This window comes from Dendrobates tinctorius, unplaced genomic scaffold, assembly GCF_039654945.1.
Source record: "Dendrobates tinctorius isolate UK_male_01 unplaced genomic scaffold, ASM3965494v1 ptg000070l, whole genome shotgun sequence".
Lineage (NCBI taxonomy): Eukaryota > Metazoa > Chordata > Amphibia > Anura > Dendrobatidae > Dendrobates > Dendrobates tinctorius.
In genome coordinates this window covers 17,239,398-17,252,426 of record NW_027361738.1, presented here as the reverse complement: position 1 = coordinate 17,252,426, position 13,029 = coordinate 17,239,398, and the positions used below count along the sequence as shown (strand labels likewise).

The window sequence follows — 13,029 nt, the reverse complement described above, 5'->3', positions numbered from 1 at the left end:
AATTTTGTATAGTTCTGATTCACTATGTCGCCTATCTCATGTAGGGTGTTGCAGTAGCTTAGGTATCCATGGTTACCACCACTAAGAGCTGTCTGTCAAAACATGAGTGGAGGTAACCATGGATACCTAAGCTGCTGCAATACCCTACATGAGGTAAGTGACATTGACAATCTGAAGGACTATAGTAAATTTGTAACTGGAAGTATTTGATATTATTATTATTACTACTACTACTACACCTATTATTTATTGGAATAGGATTCTTGGAGATGGGAATACCACTTAATTTTTACTTATTTTTTATTTTTTCCTTACTTTCAACCTTGAGAATTATTCTTTCAGATTGTAGCTGTAAGGGTAAGTCTTTGCACACAGCGCTGGTATGGAATCAGTGCTCGGCACACAGTATAACATTTCAATCCCTGTTGTTCTACGGACACCGTTTAATATAATAGAAACAAAACTTAAAAAAAAACAAATCTCTGTTTTGCTTGGCTTGTGACAGCCTCATCTGTGCCAGCTGATACGGAGGAAATACCAAAGCAATCAAAGTCATAGTATTTAATTAGAACTTCACACGCAACTTTTTTTTTTTTTTTTTTTTTTTTTTTTAGGGCTTGGACCTTACAGCCGGAAGAAAAAAAGGGCATTTTTAACCCGGTCATTACATGTCTGCCAACAAAGCAGAGGCAATTCTAAATATAAGAGCAGACAGACTGTACTTATTGTCCCGATTGTGGTCACGTCTCTCACTTTCATTTGTGCTTTGAGTTACGGCTTTAAATTCTGGAAGACTTCTTACATGGGTGACGTAAAGGGAACCTGAACTGGTATAGGGAAGGAGAAGCTGAGAAGGATGGTATATAGGGTTACTGGAAATGATTCAGCATTAAATCCCTGGTGTATACAAGTCCAGAGGGCTGTCCTACTAATGATTGACAGCTATCTCTGCGTGCAGTGTCATATGGGGAAAACTGTCAATGACCGAGTATCGTAAGCGCAGTCAACTGACTGCCGATCTTGTGCTGCAAATACTAAGGAATCATGACAAGGTGCACATTGTACTGGAGGCTTTATGCCAAGAAGAGTGGGCAGCTTTACCATCTGAGAAAATAAAGAACCTCATCCACAACTACCACAAAAGACTTCAAGCTGTCATTGACGTTAGAGGTGGCGATACATGGTATTAAGAAATGGGGTATGTAAGCTTTCGATCAGGGTCATTTGGGTTGTCATTATGATTTAAAAAGAGAACACAGTTTGAGAATAAATGGCTTCACCCAACCACTAACCACGAGTGGAGAAAAAGTTTTGATGTTATTCATATTCTCTGAAAAAAGGCCAAGAAAGCAAAAATTCTGCCAGGGAATGTTCACTTTTGAGCACAACTATGTCTTTTTAATCTTTTTTTTTTAACTTTTCTATATTAAATTAAAATTTTTAGAAATGTGTCCCTTGCTGCTCTAAAAGTACCGACTACCCTAAAGAGGAAGAGCATACCGTGCAGCGTCATTCTGTGTAAAGGCCCAGTCACACATAGAAACTCACCAGCGATCCCGACAACAATATCAACGTGTCAGGATCGCTGGGGAGTCGCTACATGATCGCTGGTGAGCTGTCAGACAGACAGCTTCACCAGCGATCAGCACTAGCGACGCCGAGCACACGGCGTCGCTGTGTACTTTAGTTACCAGCGCGCTGATGCAGGGAGCTGGTAACTAAGGTACACATTGGGTATCAAAGGGACATGCTTCACTTAGAAACCCGATGTGTACCTTAGTTACCAGCTCCCTGCATCAGCGCGCTGGTAACTAAGGTACACATCGGGTTTCTAAGTGACGCACGTCCCTTAGATACCCGATGTTTACGCTAGTTGCCAGCTGATCGCTGGTCTCCCGCCTGTCACACGCAGCGATACGTGCTGGCCAGCGGGAGACCAGCGATCAAAGAAATGTCCAGGGCTTTCCAAGAGCGATCAGCGATATGGGCAGGGGGGCCGGTCGCTGATTACTGTCACACACAGCGATCTCGCTGGTGAGATCACTGTTGTGTCACAAAACTTGTGACTCAGCAGCGATTTCGCTAGCGAGATCGCTATGTGTGATGGGGCCCCAAGTCTGTCTGACAGCAAGGAAAGTACCCATCAGGTGCTGGGGAAAGCTGGGCGGTGCGTGTGCTAGCGGGCGACTCCCTGCAGGCATCTGGCTTGTCTAACAAAATGGCAAGTGATGGCAGCGAAAAGTGTGATGTAAATGTGTAAATTGGCTGTGGGGTGCACTTAGCTAATTCTAAGTCTATTGTGATAGGCGAGTAGACTATTGAGTGTGGAAAGCAGGGTTCCTCTTTACAGGAGCATCCGAGTCATGTCTGTCATGAGCAAGTGGTGTTTGAAACAGGGTTGTCCTACCATGGGAAAATGGGCAGAACATGCAGTTACTAAAGGTACCCTATTATTCTATAAAAATGATCAATGGGAACTCTTACTCTTAAAGAGGTTGCCCACTACTTAGATATTGATGGCCTATTCTTGGGATAAATAATCAATAGACTAATGGGGGGGTCAGACACCCTGAGCGCACCCACCGTTCAGCTGTTTGCAGCTCTGATGGCAGATGGATTTAAACTGTGTATGGAGTCGGAGCATTACACCTCCATACACCGCATAGTGGCCATTCTTAGATTCCATTGAAGTAAATAGGAGCAGAGCTGAAGATTTTGGCCACTACACGGTTCTGGTTCCATGGTTCCATACACTGTTTACATCCATTCGCCAATGGAGCTGCAAATAGCTGATTACTGGAAGTGCTGTGGACCGGAAACCCAATCAGTATCTACAGTGGATATAAAAAAGCAACACACCACTGTTAAACTGCCAGATGCTGGTCGTGAAAACAAAAGTCACACCAAGAAGAATCATTTCACAGAACTTTTTCCTCTTTTAATATGACCCATATTCGGTACAAATATGTATACACCATGAAACATTGTGAAGACTGTCATCGACAAATGACTTACATTTGGCCCAACACTGACATTACCTAGAACTGAATATCCACCAAAAACTGATTAAAATATTAGAAGAAAATTTGTCTGGGAGGCTGCAACATTCTACAGTAACATTAAAGGCCCTACAGGAATTTTGGGAAAGTACTGATAGTGTACTGCATGAGACAACAATCTCTTATATTTTTTATATGATCTGTGAGGTAGATTGGCAAGTTCAAAATATCCAAGTACGACAAAGTTTTGCCAATACTAAAGGTCTGCCAAAAACAAGTGGAAAAACGTGTTATGGTGTGATGAGATTAAGGTTGATCTTCATGGCCATAATTCCAAAAGGTATGTTTTTATTGGACTGCTCTCAAAGTGATCAGGATCGTCGTGGGGCATTATTATCTTCTCTGCGGACCGATGAGGAATATTTGTGGTTTATTATTTTATTTTTGTTGCAGGAGACATTGGTTTCGGCAGATTTGGTATTCAGTAAGTATGGTTTAATTAAGATTCAATAAAGGAGTCTGTCATTATTTCAAATAAAGGACTTTATTCTGGTTGTCTGCTTTTATATAACACCACTGTGGGGTTACTAATGGATAGGTGTCTTATAGACGCATCTCCATTAAAGGGAATCTGTCACCTATTTTTTTAGTATATAAGATGTGGCCACTGCCATGAGGGGCTTATCTACAGCATTCTGTGTGGAGGGTGTAACCAATCCCTGCACTGCCCCCAATGACTGGAAGAGATCAGCTACAGGGAGAATAAAACTTTATTTTCTTCCTTTATCTGCTGCTCCTATAGGTCTGCTATTCCTGCAATTACTAACAGGTAAATAGCAGATTACTTGCAGAAAAACGGATTCTCGACATGACAGGTTTCTGTTAATACATAGACAAGGCTTATTTGGACTTGGACACCCTTTTGCTTAGCTGTTCCCTGCCTTGGTCATGATGTCCATGTGTCCATATACAACATTAGGCAGATGTTGTAATTGGAACTGAAACCAAATATAATTATTATATTTATCGTCATCAGTCATTTAGGAAAACATTGAATCATTCAGAAATCCACAAACAACTTCTGGAGTGAGTTTGCTGCACTGAAAGTAAAGGGGCCGAATAATATTGCACGCCCCACTTTTCAGTTTTTGAATTTCCACAAAAATTTAAAATAACCAATAAATTTCGTTCAACTTCACAATTGTGTCCCACTTATTGATTCCTCACCAAAAATTTACATTTGACGCATTATATGTGGGAAAAGGATGAAAAGTTTCAGGGGGCCGAGTACTTTCACAAGGCGCTATATTATATATATATATATATATATATATATATATATATATATATATATATATATATATATATATATATATATATATATATATATATACACTCACTGGCCACTTTATTAGGTACACCTGTCCAACTGTGTGTTAAGACTTAATTTCTAATCTGCCAATCACATGGCGGCAACTCAGTGCATTTAGGCATGTAGACATGGTCAAGACAATCTCCTGCAGTTCAAACCGAGCATCAGTATGGGGAAGAAAGGTGATTTGAGTGCCTTTGAACGTGGCATGATTGTTGGTGCCAGAAGGGCTGGTCTGAGTATTTCAGAAACTGCTGATCTACTGGGATTTTCACGCACAACCATCTCTAGGGTTTACAGAGAATGGTCCGAAAAAGAAAAAAAATCCAGTGAGCGGCAGTTCTGTGGCCGGAAATGCCTTGTTGATGCCAGAGGTCAGAGGAGAATGGGCAGACTGGTTCGAGCTGATAGAAAGGCAACAGTGACTCAAATTGCCACCCGTTACAACCAAGGTAGGCAGAAGAGCATCTCTGAACGCACAGTGCGTCGAACTTTGAGGCAGATGGGCTACAGCAGCAGAAGACCACACCGGGTACCACTCCTCTCAGCTAAGAACAGGAAACTGAGGCTACAATTTGCACAAGCTCATCGAAATTGGACAGTAGGAGATTGGAAAAACGTTGCCTGGTCTGATGAGTCTCGATTTCTGCTGCGACATTCGGATGGTAGGGTCAGAATTTGGCGTAAACAACATGAAAGCATGGATCCATCCTGCCTTGTATCAACGGTTCAGGCTGGTGGTGGTGGTGTCATGGTGTGGGGAATTTTTTCTTGGCACTCTTTGGGCCCCTTGGTACCAATTGAGCATCGTTGCAACGCCACAGCCCACCTGAGTATTGTTGCTGACCATGTCCATCCCTTTATGACCACAATGTACCCAACATCTGATGGCTACTTTCAGCAGGATAATGCGCCATGTCATAAAGCTCGAATCATCTCAGATTGGTTTCTTGAACATGACAATGAGTTCACTGTACTCAAATGGCCTCCTCAGTCACCAGATCTCAATCCAATAGAGCATCTTTGGGATGTGGTGGAACGGGAGATTCGCATCAGGGATGTGCAGCCGACAAATCTGCGCCAACTGTGTGATGCCATCATGTCAATATGGTCCAAAATCTCTGAGGAATGCTTCCAGCACATAGTTGAATCTCTGCCACGAAGAATTGAGGCAGTTCTGAAGGCAAAAGGGGGTCCAACCCGTTACTAGCATGGTGTACCTAATAAAGTGGCCAGTGAGTGTATATGCCGAGATTTTTCAACCCTTTTTTTGGCTGAAAGTCCCCCTTCTCGGCTTATATAGCCAGAGGGTAGGTGGGTGAGCGGGGGTGTCACATCATACTGACCCCCCCCGAGCGCGTCTCTCAAGCCCCCCTGCTTGTCCCACGGTCTCCTTTCTTTCCTACAGCGGTCACATGGTACCGCTCATTAAAGTCATGAATATGTGCATATTTATGACTTTAATGAGCGTTACCACGTGATCGCTGAAGGAAGGGAGGGAGACCGAGGGATAACAGGGCTGCAGAGACGCGCCAGGGGGAGGCAAGTATATGCTATATTCACCTGTTCCGGTTCCAACGCTGCTCGCCGCTGTCTGCCTGCCGGGTCCCTCTGTCAGTGATGTTCAGGCAGCAGAGGGCGCGATGACGTAGTCAGTGTGCGCCCTCTGTCTGAACAGTCACAGACACAAGGACCAGGCGGGCAGACAGCGGCGAGCAGAGTTGGAACCGGGACAGGTGAATATCTCAGGTGCCAGGTACTGAGCCAGCGGTGACACCTGTCGCCCATAGCGCGTCGGTGTCCACCTGCTCAGCACACCAGCACCTGGCCCCCAGCGACGAGAGGCGAGCATGTCCTTTTTTTTTTTTTTTTTTTTTTTAATACCTGCAGTAGCGGCAGCAGCAATATATGGGGCATAATCTGTGGGGCACCTTATGGGGCAGCATATGGGGGCATATTCAATGGAGCATCTTATGGGAGCAGCATATAAGGGTATATTCAATGGAGCATCTTATGGGGCAGCATATGGGGGCATATTCAATGGAGCATCTTATGGGGGCAGCACATGGAAGCATATTCAATGGAGCATCTTATGGGGGCATATTCTATGGAGCATCTTATGGGGGCAGCATATGGGGCATAATCTATGGAACGTCTTATGGGGCCATTATTAACCTTTGTTCAGCATTATATGGAGCGTATTTTGTATGGAGCATCTTATGGGGCCCATCATGAACTGTATGGAGCATTATATGGGGCTCCTGATTCAATATGGATATTTAAAAACATTTAACCTACTGATGTCTCAATTAATTTTACTTTTATTGGTATCTATTTTTATTTTTGAAATTTACCAGTAGCTGCTGCATTTTTCACCCTAGGTTTATACGCGAGTAGAGTTGAGCGATACCGTCCGATACTTCAAAGTATCGGATCGGAATGGATCGGCCGATCTTAAAAAAAAGTATCGGTATCGCCGATTCCGATACCGGAAGTCCCATTCAAGTCTATGGGACTTCCGGTATCGGAATAAGAAAAACCCTGTTTTTGCCTTGTACAGCCTCTCTGGGGTCTGTACGGGCCTTTCGGGGGGCTGTGCCGGCCTGCCAGGGGGTCTGTGCAGGCTCCGGTGGTCTGTGCCGGCCTGCCGGGGGGCTGTGCCGGCCTGCCGGTGGTCTGTGCAGGCTCCGGTGGGCTGTGCCGGCCTGCCGGGGGGCTGTGCCGGCCTGCCGGTGGTCTGTGCAGGCTCCGGTGGGCTGTGCCGGCCTGCCGGGGGGCTGTGCCGGCCTGCCGGTGGTCTGTGCAGGCTTCGGGGGTCTGTGCAGGCATCGTCCGATGGGACTACAAGTCCCATCGGGCGATGCCTGCTACCATGACAGTGATTGACACATTAGCCAATGATGGGACAGTAGTAGTCCCATCATCCGGCTAATGTGTTGAATGTAAAAAAAAAAAAAAAAATATTACATGCTACATACATACAACATGCATACTACATACATGCTACATTCATACTACATGCTACATACATACTACATATATACTACATGCATGCTACATACATACTACATGCTACATACATACTACATATATACTACATGCATGCTACATACATACTACATGCTACATACATACTACATATATACTACATACATACTACATGCATGCTACATACATACTACATGCTACATACATACTACATATATAATACATTCATACTACATATATACTACATGCAACATACATACTACATATATACTACATGCATCATACATACTACATATATACTACATGCTACATACATACTACATATATGCTACATACATACTACATATATACTACATGCTACATACATACATACTACATACATACTACATACATACTACATACATACTACATACATACATACTACATATATACTACATGCATGCTACATACATACTGCATGCTACATACATACTGCATGCTACATACATACTGCATGCTACATACATACTGCATGCTACATACATACTACATGCTACATACATACTACATGCTACATACTACATATATGCTACATACATCCTACATGCATGCTACATACATACTACATGCTACATACATACTACATGCTACATACATACCACATATATACTACATACATACTACATGCTACATACATACCACATACATACTACATACATACTACATACATGCTACATACATAACACATATATACTACATGCATGCTACATACATACTACATGCTACATACATACCACATACATACTACATGCATGCTACATACATACTACATGCATGCTACATACATACTACATGCATGCTACATACATACTACATATATACTACATGCATGCTACATACATACTACATACATACTACATGCATGCTACATACATACTACATACCACATATATACTACATGCATGCTACATACATACTGTATGCTACATGCATGCTACATACATACTACATACATACTACATGCTACATACATACCACATATATACTACATACAATACATTCATACAATACATACATAGACATACAGTACATATAACAGAGTAACATACTTACCAATACTTGTCACATTGTTCCCCAAAGCCATTGTCTTTTACAGAATAAATATTAACATAACAAACCACAAAAATACTCACCCACGATCCGAAGCAGTCCACGAGTGTGTCCCACGCAGCAATGGCATAAAGTGAGACTAGGGACTTTTTTTTTTTTAAGTGGCGGAGGAATACAGTGCGGAAGGATACCTACCTTCCGTCATTGGATTCCTGCAGCCCGTAGAGAACGGCAGCATCAGCTGATGCTGCAGTTCTCTACCCAAGATCGTCGTGGGACACACTCGTGGACTGCTTCGGATCGTGGGTGAGTATTTTTGTGGTTTGTTATGTTAATATTTATTCCGTAAAAGACAATGGCTTCGGGGAACAATGTGACAAGTATTGGTAAGTATGTTACTCTATGTTATATGTACTGTATGTCTATGTATGTATTGTATGAATGTATTGTATGTAGTATATATGTGGTATGTATGTAGCATGTAGTATGTATGTAGTATGTATGTAGCATGCATGTAGCATGCAGTATGTATGTAGCATGCATGTAGTATATATGTAGTATGTATGTAGCATGTAGTATGTATGTAGTATGTATGTAGCATGTAGTATGTATGTAGCATGCATGTAGTATGTATGTAGTATGTATGTAGTATATATGTAGTATGTATGTAGCATGTAGTATGTATGTAGCATGCATGTAGTATATATGTAGTATGTATGTAGCATGCATGTAGTATGTATGTATGTAGTATGTATGTGGTATGTATGTAGCATGTAGTATGTATGTAGCATGCATGTAGTATATATGTGTTATGTATGTAGCATGCATGTAGCATGTATGTAGTATGTATGTGGTATGTATGTAGCATGCATGTAGTATGTATGTAGTATATATGTGGTATGTATGTAGTATGTATGTAGTATGTATGTAGCATGCAGTATGTATGTAGTATATATGTAGTATGTATGTAGCATGTAGTATGTATGTAGCATGCAGTATATATGTAGCATGTATGTAGCATGTAGTATGTATGTAGCATGCATGTAGTATGTATGTAGTATATATGTAGTATGTATGTAGCATGTATGTAGCATGCATGTAGTATATATGTAGTATGTATGTAGCATGTATGTAGTATGCATGTAGTATGCAAGTAGTATGTATGTAGTATATATGTAGTATGTATGTAGCATGTAGTATGTATGTAGCATGCATGTAGTATATATGTAGTATGTATGTAGCATGTAGTATGTATGTAGCATGCATGTAGTATGTATGTAGTATGTATGTAGTATATATGTAGTATGTATGTAGCATGTAGTATGTATGTAGCATGCATGTAGTATATATGTGTTATGTATGTAGCATGCATGTAGCATGCATGTAGTATGTATGTAGTATGTATGTAGTATGTATGTAGCATGCATGTAGTATGTATGTAGTATATATGTGGTATGTATGTAGTATGTATGTAGCATGCATGTAGTATGTATGTAGTATATATGTGGTATGTATGTAGTATGTATGTAGTATGTATGTAGCATGCAGTATGTATGTAGCATGCATGTAGTATATATGTAGTATGTATGTAGCATGTAGTATGTATGTAGCATGCATGTAGTATATATGTAGTATGTATGTAGCATGTAGTATGTATGTAGTATGTATGTAGTTTTTTTTTTTTTTTTTTAACATTTAACACATTAGCCGGATGATGGGACTACTACTGTCCCATCATTGACTAATGTGTCAATCACTGTCATGGTAGCAGGCATCGCCAGATGGGACTTATAGTCCCATCGGACGATGCTTGCACAGACCCCCGGACATCAGCACAGCCCCCCGGCAGGCCGGTACAGACCCCCACAGGGTGCACAGACCACCGGCAGGCCGACACAGCCCCCCGGCAGGCCGGTACAGACCCCCACAGGGTGCACAGACCACCGGCAGGCCGGCACAGCCCCCCGGCAGGCCGGTACAGACCCCGGGCTGTCCACACAGCCCCCCCGGCAGGCCGGCAGAGACCCCCGGAAGGCCCGAAATGACGGCGCATCATGATGCGCACACACCGCGCATCATGATGACGTCATTTCGGCTGTCAATCAACTTTGAACTTCCGATTCCGATGCCGACTTCCGATATTGAAAAAATATCGGAAGTCGGTATCGGAATTCCGATACAGCAAGTATCGGCCGATACCCGATACTTGCGGTATCGGAATGCTCAACACTATACGCGAGTCAATAAGTTTTCCCAGCTTTTTGTGGCAAAATTAAGGGGGTCGGCTTCTACACGAATATATATATATATATATATATATGCAAAAAATGAACATATTTCTATATGTCAAGTGAAAAAAAAAAAGATACATACTTGCTGAAATCCAAGATAATCTTGAATGGTGGATGAAGAAAAAAACACAAGTCCATCGGCGGCCACCACCAGCACAAATCCATTGAGTGCCTGCAAGAGAAGAATTATTTAACTCAATATGATCAAATATTATAAAGAAAATTATAAATATTCATCAAGGCACTACTGATCAATAAGAGTAAAAAAAAATATAGAACGAAAACACATTAACATATTACGCCAGTGCTGCACAAGTATAAAATCAAGTAAAAAAATGAAAAATTGGAAAACTGCCTAGACTACAATCTATAAAACCTAATGCATGTCATGGCTGAACGGTAGGCACACTCTATGCTGCCTTAAGGAATATTTTTTTTTGCAGTTGCTTATGGTAAATGGTGACGTCCCATCATTATATGTCATGTCCCCTAAAGTAAAGATCATGAAGTGAAGAATGTTTGCCGTATGCATGTTACTAAATGACGCGGTGACCATTTCTGACCATCAGTATGGCGCCACCTGAGTGCTGCTGGTCACACATGCTCAGTTACAGCCGAGTCTACGCATAGTGATCCGCTGTTCATTTCAGAACAGCCAAATTAAATGACGCCCAGGACAGAACGCTTGCCCATATCAACCGATCAGATTCCAGAGCTTTATTTTCTTTTACAACCTCTAAAAAATAAAAAACTACTATCAACACATTAGCCCCGATCATTCAAAGTTTGTGCCAGAAAACTAGCATAAAAAGTTTTGAAAAGCTGCAAAATATTTGCACAAGGCTACTCAAAAAAGTTGTGACTTTTGTGGTTTTCACTCAGTTACAACAAAGTGGGCGATGCTGGGGTGCTCCTTACGCCACAAATCTTGCTTTTGTCCGGGATGGAAGTAAGATTTGTGGAGAAGGCTTGTCTAATTCATTAAGAAGCCTGTTCCTCAATTAATGGGCGCCTTCTACTCCACCTCACCTACTCAAGACTGGTGTTAAAAATGCTGATGATAAATCAGGGCCATTGTGTTTGGAGTAGTCACTGGAAACTACATTACACAGCAGTGGACAATCATTCAGTACAAGGATCTGAGAAATGAGTGGTTACATACACTTTTATTGTAGGTCTTCAAGTAGTTAAAGGGGTTGTCCAAGCAAAATAAACACTTGTCCAAGGGACTTCATATATAAAAAAAATAAACTCTCCTCTCTTAGGCTGGGATCACACTTGCGAGTGCAATGAGAGACACTCGCGCGAGTCTCTTGCATCAATACCCGGCACTGCCGGCGGCGGTTCGGACTGGAGCTTTCAGCTGCATAGAAAGACATGCAGCCGCACACTCCGGTCCTGAGTGTCGGCAGCAGTGCCGGGTATTCATGCAAGAGACTTGTGCAAGTTTCTCGCATTGAACTCGCAAGTGTGACCCCGGCCTTATACTTAGTCTAGATCCAGCCCAGGTCGCTCTGTTTCCTAAGTCAGTACAGAAAATGGAAACATCATAGGACATCCATCCGCCAGACTGCTGCAGCCGGTGCAGTGATCGGTTGCAGACGTTTCCACTTGCTGTACTAACTCAGGAAAAGGAGCGGCCGGCAATAGATCTAGGTGGGGGCCATTAGACAAGTATCCAGTCACCTGGACAAGCTTCATCTTCCCGTCTTCATCCCAGCATTGTAGTAGCTAGCCTCACGTACAATTTTTCTAGGGGAGAATGGGGAGATCTTAATTTTTGGTACAACTAATTAAAAGGACCAGAGGTGCATTTACACTTTACACTTATCGGGGATGCACACTCCTAAGAAAGCTGTGGTAGTTTCATGATAATCGATCAGTGTGAACCGGCAGCCAATCACATGATGAATGATCAAAATGATTGTTTGCCTGGCCAAATGATTCTTTAGGTTTGCTGGAAAAAAAAAATCATTGTTCTCGGCAGCTAATCATCCTGTGTACAACGAAATTTGTACTGCTGACAATGGCAGCCTGTACTCACTGAACGACCTATAACTCATTGTCTTCTGTGCATCGTAAGCTTGGTCAGCTTGTGTAAACAGGTTAGTAAGCGATCATTGATCGGCAAACATGCAGCCGGTCACGGTGATTTAATACCACAGGTCCTTTAAGTAAACGAGCCCAAAGTCGCATTATGGACAAAAATCTGATTTGGACGAGTCGGCCTCTCGGTAAACAAGTAGACAAAACGTCTCCTTCTGTGATAAGTCACGGAGAGCGCATTTAT

The 13,029-nt window shown here is 42.2% G+C and overlaps 1 protein-coding gene across 2 annotated transcripts in view; it reads right to left on the bottom strand.

The window, feature by feature from the left end:
- Window positions 1-13,029, bottom strand: part of AHR (aryl hydrocarbon receptor) — a 165,216-nt gene that overhangs the window by 38,572 nt on the left and 113,615 nt on the right. For both annotated transcript variants that reach the window (XM_073581436.1, XM_073581435.1), the window contains exon 4: window positions 10,822-10,911. In XM_073581436.1, the coding sequence (XP_073437537.1) occupies window positions 10,822-10,911 (90 nt within the window). The remainder of the gene's footprint in view (window positions 1-10,821; window positions 10,912-13,029) is intronic.